The sequence below is a fragment of the Aegilops tauschii genome, chromosome 4, assembly GCF_002575655.3.
Source record: "Aegilops tauschii subsp. strangulata cultivar AL8/78 chromosome 4, Aet v6.0, whole genome shotgun sequence".
Taxonomy (NCBI): domain Eukaryota; kingdom Viridiplantae; phylum Streptophyta; class Magnoliopsida; order Poales; family Poaceae; genus Aegilops; species Aegilops tauschii.
Genome location: NC_053038.3, coordinates 340,339,232 through 340,354,357, shown reverse-complemented (window position 1 = coordinate 340,354,357; position 15,126 = coordinate 340,339,232). Strand labels below are relative to the sequence as shown.

Sequence of the window (15,126 nt, the reverse complement as noted above, 5' to 3'; positions counted from 1 at the left end):
ATGCCTATATACATGATCATACCTAGATATTCTCATAACTATGCTCAATTCTATCAATTGCTCGACAATAATTTGTTTACCCACCGTAATACTCATGCTATCTTGAGAGAAGCCACTAGTGAAACCTATGGCCCCCGGGTCTATTCTCCATCATATTAATCTCCCGTCAACAAGCTATTTCTATTACCATTTATTTTGCTTTCTTTACTTTTACTCTTTATCATAAAAAATACCAAAAATATTATCTTATCATCTCTATCAGATCTCACTTTTGCAAGTGGTCGTGAAGGGATTGGCAACCCCTTTATCGCGTTGGTTGCAAGGTTCTTATTTGTTTGTGTAGGAGCGTGGGACTTGAGCGTGGTCTCCTACTGGATTGATACCTTGGTTCTCAAAAACTGAGGGAAATACTTACGCTACTTTACTGCATCACCCTTTCCTCTTCAAGGGAAAACCAACGCAGTGCTCAGGAGGTAGCAAGAAGGATTTCTGGCGCCGTTGCCGGGGAGGCTTACGCGAAGTCAAGTCAAGATTTGATTGCCCGACAACGAGCCATTTCTGACGCCGTTGCTGGGGAGTTTATGCACAAGTCAAGACATACCAAGTACCCATCACAAACTTTTATCCCTCGCATTACACTGTTTGCCATTTGCCTCTCGTTTTCCTCTCCCCCACTTCACCCTTGTTGTTTTATTCACCCTCCTTCCGTTCGATCTTGTGTTACCATGTGCCTTCTTTTTGCTTGCATCTTTGCTTGCTAGAAATCTATTGATATGGATCCACTTAAAGTGTTCTACTTGGATCATCTTCGATCCTTATGCGCTCGTGCTGAAACCCCAACTAGTCTAGTTGATGGGAAATCTTTAGATGAGCATGCTCATTTTGTGCGTCACCGTTTGTCTGAAAAGGGGAGACTCTTATGGGATCAAATAAACAGATTGATGTGTTATGCTTGGAATCTTTGTGAAATTTATGATTTTACTTGTTGCTCTGAAAACCTTAAGAAACACCTTCCCTACCAATGTGAGTTTAGTGATAATGGAATCATATCTTCATATGCTAAGGGTGTTTATAGTTACTATAATGTTCAACAAATTGAAGAATTTGTTGCTTTTAAGGGTGCTTATGAAATTGCTTCTTTGATTGAAACATATGATGCTACTCTTTACAAATATGAAAATTTTGCCATACTTAAATATTGTTATGATAATTATGCTTCCAATGCCTATGTTAAACCATATACTGAGGACTCCTCCGCTGTCCAAGAAGAGGCTAATATTTCGCAGGAGTCTATGGAGGAAGAAAATAATGATATGCATGAATCTATAGATAATTATGATTCCGATGATTTGATTGAAATATCCCTTGATGAACATGATGCTTGCTATTCTTGTGGCCATGATGCCAATATTTATGAAGATGAATTTGCTATAGTTCCTTATGTTAAACATGAGATCGTTGCTATTGCACCCATACTTGATAGTTCCTTCGATAAAAAGCATGATTGCAATGATTGTACTATAAATTCTCTTGATGTCAATTGTGCTAATAATATGCAAAACCCTAAGCTTGGTGATGCTAGTTTTGCTATGTCTACTACTTGTTGCAATGATCATGATTGGGGTGATTCTTCTTATGATCTTGAAATTTTATTTAGGCCTCATGATGAATATGAGATTGATAATAGTGTTTGCAATAATATTGAAAGTGGTTTGGAAGAGTGTCAACTTTGCATACATGTGGATCGTGTTAAGAATATGTTTTGTGATAGCTATACTATTGAATTTGAATATGATCTTACATGTAATTATTATGAGAGAGGAAAATATGGTTGTAGAAGTTTTCATGTTACTAAATTACCTCTCTTCATGTTGAGATTGCTATCGTCACTTTCTTCTTCCTTGCATATGCTAGTTTTTGCTTGCCTTGCAAATTTGTTTGCTTATAATATGCCTATGCATAGGAAGTATGTTAGACTTAGATGTGTTTGTCACGTGTTTTATGATGCTCTCTTTGCGCTTGAATTCTTGTCTTTCATGTGAGCATCATTAAAATTATCAATGCCTAGCTAAAAGGCTTTAAAGAAAAGTGCTTGTTGGGAAACAACCCAATATTTTTACTTGATGTTATTCAATAAATCTTTGATCTAGCCTCTGGTTAGATGTGTATTTATGTTTTAATTAGTGTTTGTGCCAAGTGAAACCTATAGAATCTTCTTGGATGATAGTTATTTGATCTTGCTCAAAATTCCAGAAACTTTCGGTTCACGAAAACATTGTTAAAAATCACCAGAACGTGATAAAATACTAATTCCAGTTGCAGTAGATCAATAAACAAATTATCTAGGTCGTCCTATTTTGGTAGATTTTTCTGAGTTCCAGAAGTTTGCGTTTGATTCAGATTACTACAGACTGTTCTGTTTTTGACAGATTCTGTTTTTCGTGTATTGTTTGCTTATTTTGATGAATCTGGCTAGTAAAAGAGTTTATAAAACCATAGATAAGTTGGAATACAGTAGGTTTAACATCAATATAAATAAAGAATGAGTTCATTACAGTAACTTGAAGTGGTGTTTTGTTTTCTTTCGCTAACGGAGCTCACGAGATTTTCTGTTAAGTTTTGTGTTGTGAAGTTTTCAAGTTTTGGGTAAAGATTTGATGGATTATGGAACAAGGAGTGGCAAGAGCCTAAGCTTGGGTATGCCCAAGGCACCCCAAGGTAAAATTCAAGGACAATCAAAAGCCTAAGCTTGGGGATGCCCCGGAAGGCATCCCCTCTTTCGTCTTCGTCTATCGGTAACTTTACTTGGGGCTATATTTTTATTCACCACATGATATGTGTTTTGCTTGGAGCGTCTTGTATGATTTGAGTCTTTGCTTTTTAGTTTACCACAATCATCCTTGCTGTACACACCTTTGAGAGAGACACACATGATTCGGAATTTGTTAGAATACTCTATGTGCTTCACTTATATCTTTTGAGCTATATAGTTTTTGCTCTAGTGCTTCACTTATATCTTTTAGAGCACGACGGTGGTTTTATTTTATAGAAATTATTGATCTCTCATGCTTCACTTATATTATTTTGAGAGTCTTAAACAGCATGGTAATTTGCTTTAACTGTGAAATTAATCCGAATGTGATAGGCATCCAAGATGAGCATAATAAAAACTTCATATTGAGTTCATTGAATATCATGAGAAGTTTGATACTTGATAAGTGTTTTGAGATATAAAGGTGGTAATATTAGAGTGTGCTAGTTGAATAATTGTGAAATTGAGAAATACTTGTGTTAAGGTTGGCGAGTCCCGTAGCATGCACGTATGGTAAAAGTTGTGTGATGATCTTGACACATAAGGTGTTCTTTTATTGCTTTCCTTATGAGTGGCGGTCGGGGACGAGCGATGGTCTTTTCCTACCAATCTATCCCTCTAGGGGCATGCATAGTAGTACTTTGCTTCGAGGGCTAATAAACTTTTGCAATAAGTATATGAGTTCTTTATGACTAATGTGAGTCCATGGATTATACGCACTCTCAACCTTCCACAATTTTCTAGCCTCTACGGTACCGTGCATTGCCCTTTCTCGCCTTGAGAGTTGATGCAAACTTCGCCGGTGCATCCAGACCCCGTGATATGATACACTCTATCACACATAAACCTCCTTATATCTTCCTCAAAACAGCCACCATACCTACCTATCATGGCATTTCCATAGCCATTCCGAGATATATTGCCATGCAACTTTCCACCGTTTCGTTTATTATGACACGCTTCATCATTGTCATATTGCTTTGCATGATCATGTAGTGGACATTGTATTTGTGGCAAAGCTACCTTTCATAAAAAATTTATACATGTCACTCTTTATTCATTGCATATCCCGGTACACCGCCGGAGGCATTCACATAGAGTCATATTTTGTTCTAATTCTTGAGTTGTAAGTAATAAAAGTGTGATGATCATCATTATTAGAGCATTGTCCCATGTGAGGAAAGGATGATGGAGATTATGATTCCCCCACAAGTCAGGATGAGATTCCGGACTAAATAAAAAAAAGAGGAAAAAAAAGAGAAGGCCCAACAAAAAAAAGAAAAAATGAGAGAAAAAGAGAGAAGGGACAATGTTACTATCCTTTTTCCACACTTGTGCTTCAAAGTAGCACCGTGATCTTCATGATAGAGAGTCTCCTATGTTGTCACTTTCATATACTAGTGGGAATTTTTCATTATAGAACTTGGCTTGTATATTTCAATGATGGGCTTCCTCAAAATGCCCTAGGCCTTCATGAGCAAGCAAGTTGGATGCACACCCACTTAGTTTCTTTTGTTGAGCTTTCATATATTTGTAGCTCTAGTGCATCCGTTGCATGGCAATCCCTACTCCTCTCATTGACATCAATTGATGGGCATCTCCATAGCCTATTGATTAGCCGCGTCAATGTGAGACCTTCTACCTTTTTTGTCTTCTCACATAACCCCCATCATTATACTCTATTCCACCCATAGTGCTATATCCATGGCTTGCGCTCATGTATTGCGTAAGGGTTGAAAAGGCTGAAGCGTGTTAAAAAGTATGAACCAATTGCTCGGCTTGTCATCGGGGTTATGCATGATGAGAACGTTTTGTGTGACGAAATTGAAGCATGGCCTGACTATATGATTTTGTAGGGATAAGCTTTCTTTGGCTATGTTATTTTGATAAGACATGGTTGCTTGGTTAGCATGTTTGAAGTATTATTGTTTTTATGTCAACACTAAACTTTTATCTTGAATCTTTCGGATCTAAATATTCATGCCACAATAAAAATAATTACATTGAAAATTATGCTAAGAAGCATTCCACATCAAAAATTTTGTTTTTATCATTTACCTACTCGAGGACGAGCAGGAATTAAGCTTGGGGATGCTTGATACGTCTCCAACGTATCTATAATTTTTGATTGTTCCATGCTATTATATTATCTGTTTTGGATGTTCAATGGGCTTTATTATACACTTTTATATTATTTTTGGGACTAACCTATTAACCGGAGGCCCAGCCCAAATTGCTGTTTTTTGCCTATTTCAGTGTTTCAAAGGAAAGGAATATCAAACGGAGTCCAAACGGAATGAAACCTTCGGGAACGTGATTTTCTGAACAAACGTGATCCAGAGGACTTGGAGTGGACGTCAAGCAATCAACGAGGAGGCCACGAGGCAGGGGGCGCGCCTACCCCCCTGGGCGCGCCCTCCACCCTCGTGGCCCCCTCGTAGCTCCACCGACCTACTTCTTCCTCCTGTATATACCTACGTACCCCGAAAACATTAGAAGAGGAGAAAAAACCCTATTTTCATCACCACAACCTTCTGTACCCGTGAGATCCCATCCTGGGGCCTTTTCCGGCGCTCCGACGGAGGGGGCATTGATCACGGAGGGCTTCTACATCAACACCATAGCCTCTCCGATGATGTGTGAGTAGTTTACCTCAAACCTTCGGGTCCATAGTTATTAGGTAGATGGCTTCTTCTCTCTCTTTGGATCTCAATACAAAGTTCTCCTCGATTCTCATGGAGATCTATTCGATGTAATCTCTTTTTGCGGTGTGTTTGTCGAGATCCGATGAATTGTGGGTTTATGATCAAGATTATCTATGAACAATATTTGAATCTCCTCTGAATTCTTTTATGTATGATTGGTTATCTTTTCAAGTCTCTTCGAATTATCAGTTTGGTTTGGCCTACTAGATTGATCTTTCTTGCAATGGGAGAAGTGCTTAGCTTTGGGTTCAATCTTGCGGTGCTCGATCCCAGTGATAGTAGGGGAAACGACACGTATTGTATTGTTGCCATCGAGGATAAAAAGATGGGGTTTATATCATATTGCATGAGTTTATCTCTCTACATCATGTTATCTTGCTTAAAGCGTTACTCCGTTCTTATGAACTTAATACTCTAGATGCATGCTGGATAGCGGTCGATGTGTGGAGTAATAGTAGTAGATGCAGGCAGGAGTCGCTCTACTTGTCACGGACGTGATGCATATATACATGATCATACCTTGATATTCTCATAACTATGCTCAATTCTATCAATTGCTCGACAGTAATTTGTTTACCCACCGTAATACTCATGCTATCTTGAGAGAAGCCACTAGTGAAACCTATGGTCCCCGGGTTTATTCTCCATCATATTAATCTCCCGTCAACAAGCTATTTCTATTACTGTTTATTTTGCTTTCTTTACTTTTTCCTCTTTATCATAAAAAATACCAAAAATATTATCTTATCATCTCTATCAGATCTCACTTTTGCAAGTGGCCGTGAAGGGATTGACAACCCCTTTATCGCGTTGGTTGCAAGGTTCTTATTTGTTTGTGTAGGAGCGTGGGACTTGGGCGTGGTCTCCTACTGGATTGATACCTTGGTTCTCAAAAACTGAGGGAAATACTTACGCTACTTTACTGCACCACCCTTCTCTTCAAGGGAAAACAAACGCAGTGCTCAAGAGGTAGCAATCGCCGTCGTGGACTCGCAAGGAGCCGAGGAGCAGAAGAGGGCGACGGGCCGTGGGACCAGATGGGAGGGGCGGTCGGTGCAGGGCGCCGCCGGCGTTCGTCGTCGTCGCCACTATCACCGTCGCGGTTAGCTTTTGGCCCGGCAGTCGCTCGCCATAATCGCCGTCGTGGACTCGCGAGGAGGCGAGGAGGTGAACGAGGAGGAGGCGAGGAGTAGGAGAGGGCGACGAGCCGCGGGACCAGATGGAGGGCGGCCGGATGAGACGTCGGCCGGTGCAGGGCGCCGCCGGTGGTTGTCGATCTAGGGATGGATGGATGGATGGATCGGGAGGGGTGGGGATTGGGGAGAGCGAGAGGGAGAGGCGGCTGCGGGGTATGAGAAACCGAGTGGAAAGGTGAGCAGATGAGTCGATTTAGGGTTTTCTTGTATATGTACTAGGTGGCTAGTTTGACTGACAGGTGGGGTCCCGGATATCCATGAAGGCTCCAGTTTGCCCCCCCCCCCCCCCCTTCCGCTTCTCGGATACCCGCCCCGTTATACCCATGGGGAGATTTTGACCCCATCACCGCTTCTTAGCGGGTAATGCCCACGGATACCCGCCCTCACGAGGAAAATTGTCATTTTGAGTCTCACTTGCCTAAAAAAAACTACTCTGTCTCACAGGTCCCACCCAAATGCTTTCCCTTCTCCCACGCCGCCACCACCGTCGCCTCCTCCAAACCCTACAACCGGCAGCCGCCGCCGCGGGTGAACTCCACCAGAGGTTGTGCTCTACTGCGGCGGCATCGAGCCCAAGCCTTTCGATATGGCGGCGGAAGAAGGAGATGGGGAAGGAAGGCCTCATGGCGGTCGCGCAGCTCAAGCGGCTCGCGGCGCTACCCCCTGCCGGAGGCCACCAGAGGCTGGTGGAGTACATGAAATTGCATGTGTCTCGGCTCCTCCGCACCGACCTCCTCGCCGTCCTCGCTGAACTGCTCCGCCAGGACCACGTCATCCTCTCCATGAAGGTACTGCTTCCACCCCCGACGAGTCTGCTCGCGTTTCTGTTTCTTTTGCGAATACATCTAGCTTGCTATTGCTTTTTCTCTAGTACTCTCGCCCTAATTGAGAGTTAAACAGATGATTATGCTGCTGTTTGGGGCAAATGGGTCCTATATGGGGTTGCAGTGGTGTTGATTGTCAAGTTATGTGCATATCGATGTAGGAAATTAGTGGTTCAGAACTTCAGATATGTTATCAACACCGAAATAGCTTTCAGTCTACAGTTCTTGGGTTGCATGAATGGGAATATGCGGTTTTTTTATCACGGACCATGATTCATAAAGCTGTTGTATGCAGAAATATATCATGCATATGTTTTATGTAGGATTATTTTTGCTGTTGGAGTTAGTAAGTGCTGAAATTCAATAGCTGTGCCTGTGATTCACTTCATAAGCTTTTGGTACTCTTGCCTGTCGCCAGGTGCTATTTGTGATATATGCTATCCAATGTAGTGAATTGGACCTCTGAAGTGTGGTCTTCATTTGAACATGCTTCTGTAGCATTGATGATTTTTAGGTTCTTTGTGCTTGTCTGTACCTGAACACTTAAACTCTTACCACTACCCCTCCCCCTCTCCCCTTGCTTCTGCCTAATGTAACGCCTACATGGAAGTTCACATTGAGATGATATCCTAATCAATAGCAGAACAATTTGCATGAGTGGGAGGTTCACATCAGTCTTGAGATGCCTAATGTGGCGTGTATATGGAAGTTTGGATTCATGGGGTATCCTATCGATAACAAGACAATTTGAAGTAAACAGCATATTCAGGCCATGTGGTCTTAAATGGCATATACAGCTGAGTACGTCCTGTCAGTGGCAGAGCCAGGATTGAAACAAAGCCCGGGCCCAGATTTTTTTTTCTTCTGACCAATAATAACGCTTCAAATATTTAGTTTGGTAACTCTTCCAAATATTTAGATTGGTTATATTAGTAGATTCGCAGAAAGTTAATATAAAAGAATGTAGAAATTATCAATCATTACCTTTGCCCATGGAGGGAGACCAACATGCCTAAAGGTTCACCGTCCCGCTTTACCCCAAAGTGCTATGAATTTAAATTTACAAGAAACTCCATGTACAAGAATTGAGGTGTAAGCTCCTTGACGTCACTTGTATTTGATAGGCAGTTCCTATATTTGCTTTCAATGCTCTGAAAGAGGCGGTCTGCATGGTCAAATTTACCACCCTGGATAAACATATAAACTAATGTAGTACTTAGCTAATTTCGGGGCTTAAGAACATTGTACTCCCTCCGTTCCTAAATATAAGTATTTTTAGAGATTCCAATATGAACTACATACGGATGTATATAGACATAGTTTAGAGTGTAGATTCACTCATTTTGCTCCGTATGTAGTCCATATTGGAATCTCTAAAAAGACTTATATTTAGGAACGGAGGGAGTAATTGAGTTTGTGGTTGTGGTGCTGGAGGTAGCTCCTTTTGGTAGCTGATCTCTTAGCTAGAGCTGTTTGTTCTAGCGTTATGATCTATCTAGTTTAGCAGGTGATGTAAGGAGACTTTGTATGCACTGCTCATGGTTTCTGCTAATGGAAATCGGAGGAGACCCCTTTTGCTAAAGAAAAACTTAGCTAATTTGCTACAGTAGTATTTGTTGTTCAGTGAAAAGATATGCCATGAAAGAGTATACACACATCCTAAGCCAAACCAAGTTCATTAAGGATGATGATTTGCACCCATTTTGATAGTTGAGGATGTGATGTGAATGGTTTAGAGTTGAAAAGGGTGTTTTGTGGACCGGGGCTAAAATTGAGACGCACAAAATGCCTTGTTCCTTCCTTTTCTTCCCTACATCCTTTGAGGCATGCAACAATGCAGTTACAAAGTGATTGATACTGTTTATTTAGATTTCACATTTAGTGTTTTTTTTTGAGAAATCAAAACGCGTGCGGGGGGGGGGGGGGGGGGTACCACCTGAATATATTACTCAAAGTGTCCATTATGCCAAGAGAGTGATCTAGCTTATAAGGAAAACCGGATAATTTTTTTGAACAAGTTAACCCCATTTATGAGGGAAACCGGGTTCAAAACCATACAAGTAAGAAGGGAAAAAAGAAAGACGAGAGAGAAAAATGGAGTTCATGACTAGGCACAACCCAGCCAACAGATATCACCAAAAGACACAAGAGATATGGGGTGTCGTCTAGGGTAGCACAATACCAAGACTTTGTGAGTTGCCGAGAGCACTCGCGTGCGTTATCCACACGCCGCGATAAATGAGCATCCACAATCAGTGAGTGCCATAGCATGGCCGCAGGCTCTGCCACAAAGGGCAAGAATTGGAGTAATGCAAGCCGAGAGAGCGCCGGCGAACATGAACCTTGACTGGGAGCTCTGCCACAGGAAATCAGAATGATTAGCAAGTTGGAGAGGCACCTTGCGCCAACTTTCAACAAAGATTAACCGATAGTACACCAAGAGCACGAAGCTCGCCGGAACACAACAGTCGCCATTGGAGGGAACTGCACAAGCACATCAACATGGAGTCGACGCCGAGGCACCACAAAGAGAAGTGGGCAAGGGGAGCAGTCATCGTCGTACAAGCGGAGGCAAGACGAGTAAAGGTGCACTCTAGATCACACCTCCAGGGAGGTTACGACACAGGGGAGCGACCCTGTGGTCGCTCAAATACAAGATCCGACCAGGGATTTCTCCCAGAGTACACCTAAACTCTACCAGATCGGGATCAATAAAGTGCCATCAGGTGGAAAATGGCACGAAGTTTCGCCGCCATCTCGGCCAGCAACAGCTAACCAACCATCGATTTCTCCCAATCCAGCTCAGCTGCCAATTGCGTCAGGCAATGCTAGAATGGTCGCCCCCAGATCCAAGCTATTCCTACCGGCAGACCGAAGCCGACAAGCGTCTTGGCGTTGAGGGCGCCGACGAGGACCATCGGCAAAGCGTCCTTGGCTGGCAGGCAGGGCCATGAACGGCGGTATCCCAACGGGAGAACTGGGAGGCGGGGGCCACGGCGCCACCTTTGTTGGCGTGCCATGAAGAGGCACGACGTCGACCAGATGTTGGGGTGGTGAAGCTGGCGAAGCAGAAGCATCTGGAGCGTCAACGTGGCCATACGGGGGCGCGCAGAGGTGGAGGAGGTCTTGAGCGGGGAGGGGAGGTAGAGCCGCACCATCGATGGTGACCACACAATTGAGGGTGGTCAGGTGTTGGGGGAGGGTGTGGATGCGGGAAGCGCGGTGCTCTGCACGGGGACATGAGGCAAATCAGCACATTCGGCATGGGAACTGCCAAAGCAAGGGGATTCGCTGCCGGCTGAGATGTCACACGGGGACGACCGGCAGAACCAGCGGTCCGCGGCGAACGTGGATAGGAGACGAAGGGACTGACGCAATCAACACGGGATTCAGAGGCGATAGAGCTCGCCGCGCGTTGATGGAAGCAACGGGCACCAGTAGGTCGCTGAGGATGCAAGATGCGGCGAGGCACCTTGCAAAGATCTGCTTGCTAGCGACGGTGCAGGTGAGCAGGGGCACTGTTGGGCCAGGGAGCTGTAGCAGCGAGGTACGAGGTCGTAGGGCTCGCCCCTGATAGGGAGCCAGCAGGCGCCAAATCCTAGGATGGGGGTTGAAGGACATGGGCGAGGTTTGGATCTGAGGGGAGCGGTGGAATCTCTATGAGCAGTGCTTCACGAGGAAAATGAGTCCCGCCAGCCGCCATCGGGCTTTGCCCCGCGGCCATGTGCCGACGGCGACGATGGGGCGGCCACGGCGGTTAGAGATGGGATTTCTGCCCGAGCCGCCTCAGGGAGACGATCGCCGGGGGGTGGAGGGTGGGGGTCTCGTCAGCTTCAAGCGATATTGTTCAGTATCTTCTTATTAACCCAATGGGGAGCTATTTACCATTTATATCAAGCATGTCTTGGTGTGGCGATCTCACCTCTCACTTGAACTTTGGGTTTTCATATATTGTACATCTAATGAAAACATATTCACCATTCCTTCACAATAAATTGTATTGGCTTTTGACATCCCAAACTTTGAATTTATTGGGGTTATGACTTTTGATTGTATATTTACATCTCACATAATTCAAGGATTTGGTGGTTTATTTTGGCAAACTAGTTTTTGTAATAGCCCAGGTTCCAAACTAGCGTAGACCTAACCCTACTAGGGTTGGCGACATACTATGGAAGTAACCTTTTTTTGTCAATTCAACAAATGGTTAACCCATGGTTAGTTTCCGTGGAACTCTTGCCCTTATATGTTGGTGGTGTTCTATTTCCCTAAGCAATATGAGATTATTGTCCTACACATGCCTTATTTAAAAGGGCCGGGTTATCACACCCACGCACCTTCAAAAGAACCGATGCCCGGTGCACCACCAACATACCCACCCTGGGAAAATGGCCATCTTCTTTCCCTCTTGGTACACAACCATGCATCCATGTGCCATATGCTGGTGCCCTAGATGTGCACGTGCCTGTGTAACCGTGAGTGTCCACTGTGATACAACTTCTGTAAAGTCCTGGAAACATACGAATGAAAGATTTGGTGCCTCCTAAGGTTGTTCGGCAATGATGTGGCTGACTCGGCCATGTTCTCTTTTTCCTGGTGCACGACATGCATTCACTGCTGTCTGTCCCTTTCCCACCTATGGCGTCTTGGTTGCAGACCCTAAATTTAACTTTGCCGGTGTGGGCTCGTTGTTTCACTTGTTGAGAGCAAGCATTAGTTAGTGTCCCTCTACCCGGAGGTGGATTTGTGGTCTATGGGGACATCTACACCCTATATGGGAAAAAATTAGTAATTCAACAAAAAGTAAAAAATTCCTGAAAATATTTTTGAAATAAACTTGACCTTTTATTGTACTCGTGAGAAAAAATCCACAAAAAGAAAATCTCCCTTTGACTTCTTTTCAAAAAAGACAAATTTTTGGCTAAAATAGTGTGAATAGTGACCTATAATAGCAAATAAATTTTGTCTTTTTTGCTGTGAAGTCAACTTTTGTTTTTTTTTTCGTGAAAATTTATATACTAGTGTAAAAGTAAGTCAAGTTTTTTGTCAAAATAGTTCGTACCTATTTTGACTTTTTATTAAAATATTAAAAAAAAAATCCCCTTATAGGGTGCATATACAACCAGGAACACAAGTGTATTTCCCCCCTCTACCCCGCAGCTGTAGCATGCCTTCAGTTCTTGGAGCCTATATTAATTGTGCGGAGGGTTGTTATTGTGCCTCGGCAATCTAGTATTCTACACTTGGTAGTCTGGACACTGGTTGGTATTCTATCAGGAGCTACCCACCCATGGTGGTGACCCTGCCACGGTGCTCTGCGCTTGCGGTACTCAAGCCATCTCCTAGAATCTCTCTTGGACTGGCCTTGTTGACGAGGTGCTGGAAGGTGGTGAAATAGTTGGACGCCTGTGTGTCCGTAAGTCCGGGATTCAGTCCCTTCAAGAATCTTCCGTTATTGTCTGCCTCAGTTGGGGTGTCAGCTCTCCCATGGCCGCCACTTTAGTAGTGGGCTAGTGGCTCAAGTACTCTGGAGTAACATCTTTCTCTGGGTCAGAGCCTGGAACTCATCCCTCTCCGATTCCTTGTCTAGATTGGCTGAGTTCAGGAGGACCTAGCCTTCAACCTTTGAAGGATTGAAAGCCCCTTTGGATGCTGATAGTTGGCCAAAGGACATGCAAAGGAAGCTTAATGTAGCCAACTGCAATGGGCCAGGCTGTGTTCAAACTCAAATTAGCGGCACACCAGCTCAAAGGTGTGGCCTAAGACTAGTGGGGAACTTGCCGAATTTCACATACTGACGCAAAAGGCATCCTGTGGAATGAGTTCTCCAGTGCCTTGCATACCACGCAGTTCCCTGCGTGCATGCTGGATCTAAAGAGGGATGAGTTTCAGGCTGTAACCCGGGGAAAAGATGTCTGTATCGGAGTATGTGAGCTCAACTGGTGCGCTATGAGGGAGCTCCCATCACAACTGAGAGGGATAAGACAACAAGGTTCTTGAAGGGGTGGATCCCAGACTAAAGGAACGATTGGTCTCCCGTGATTTCCCTACCTTCCAGCACCTCGTTAACAAGGTCATCCTCAAGGGAGTTATTAAGCTGGAGGAGCACCACAGAAGGGTCACCATGGGGTGGGTAGCTCCCAACAGAAGACCAAATAACATCCAAGCTTCTAAGTTCGGAACATTAGACAACCGAGGCCCAACAACAATGCGCAGTCTCCTAGAGCTAAAGCGGGAGGTCATCACTCCAACACTACAGGGAAGGTGTGCTAGAGAGGCACTTTGCTAGTGCCGACCACAACAAGAGAAACGCAGGGCTCACGCCGGTGAAGTTCAATTTGGGCCTGCAAGCAGAAGGCCACAGGCAGGACTAGGACGCGGCATACTCCAGACACCAAGGAATGCAGATTGCACACCAGGACAAACAAGGCGTGGCCGAGTCAACCAAGCTATTGCTGAAGAACCTCAGGAGGCACAAGATGTTGCCCTTGGTATGTTTGTGGGACTCCACGTCTCCAGAGTCATTGAGCGTCAGGAAGCATTTTTGTCATTAAAAACCAAATCATTTCTACATAGCCAAAGCGACCAAAGTAAGGCATAAGCGACCAAATCATTTACTGATAGATGTTAAAATGCATATTTGATGCCTTGGCAATAGAATTATTATATTATCTATTCAGATCCTAATTCCTCAATCATAGAGAAGCTTAGCCCCTTTATTTCCATCCCATTTCCGGGGACAGGCTGAGCTATTTTAGTTGCGCAGTGTGCATTTCTGTTGCGAGAAGGGCGGTGTGCATTTATTGGACACGGTCTCGTCTCATTATTACCTTGGTTAGTAGGTGGATGTACCTGCAACCTAGAGCAGATTAGTGTAGAAGAAAAAAAATTATATTTGAACTTGCGTAGGCTCGTGTAAGATTAAACATTTTTGTGTTTTGCAGATATATGGCGTTGTGAGGAGAGAGATCTGGTATCGGCCAGATATGTACTTGTACCGAGACATGCTACATATGCTAGCTAGGAACAAGAAGGTTGACGAGACAAGGCAGGTCTGGGCAGATCTGAAGTCTGAAGGAGTGCTGTTTGATCAGCACACTTACGGTGATATCGTGCGAGTCTTCTGCGATGCCGGCTTGATTGACCTGGCAATGGAGTTCTATGAAGACATGAGGAGCTCCCCGGAGCCACCTCTCTCGTTGCCATTCCGGGTTATACTGAAAGGCCTGATCCCATATCCGGAGCTGAGGGAGAAGATAAAACAAGATTTTCTGGAACTTTTCCCTGATATGATTGTGTATGATCCCCCGGATAGCTTGTCCGATATAGACGACGAATTCAGATTTTGATCCAGTATAAATATTTGCATACTTTTATGCTTGAAGCTACTATGAAAGATCTACTGGAATGCTCACCTGCTGAGCTACCTTCATCTCTCTTGCCTTATGATGGATCGTACCATTCGTGAATCCTGTTAGTTCCTCATTTGATGCAAGAGCTGTGAAGCTACGGAGCGCAATAAGAACCTAAGAAGCCATTGGTTAGTCATGATACCCTTGGCACTGACACGAACGAAGCTGTGATATTGT

At 44.0% G+C, this 15,126-nt stretch overlaps 1 protein-coding gene across 1 annotated transcript; it reads left to right on the top strand.

The window, feature by feature from the left end:
* Positions 1-7,122: 7,122 nt before the first annotated feature.
* On the top strand, positions 7,123-14,969 carry LOC109733463 (pentatricopeptide repeat-containing protein At1g62350). The gene is made up of 2 exons (XM_020292688.4): positions 7,123-7,501; positions 14,482-14,969. Exons 1-2 carry the CDS (start codon positions 7,169-7,171, stop codon positions 14,884-14,886), a joined length of 738 nt encoding a protein of 245 aa, XP_020148277.1. The 5' UTR covers positions 7,123-7,168; the 3' UTR covers positions 14,887-14,969.
* The last annotated feature ends 157 nt before the right edge of the window (positions 14,970-15,126 follow it).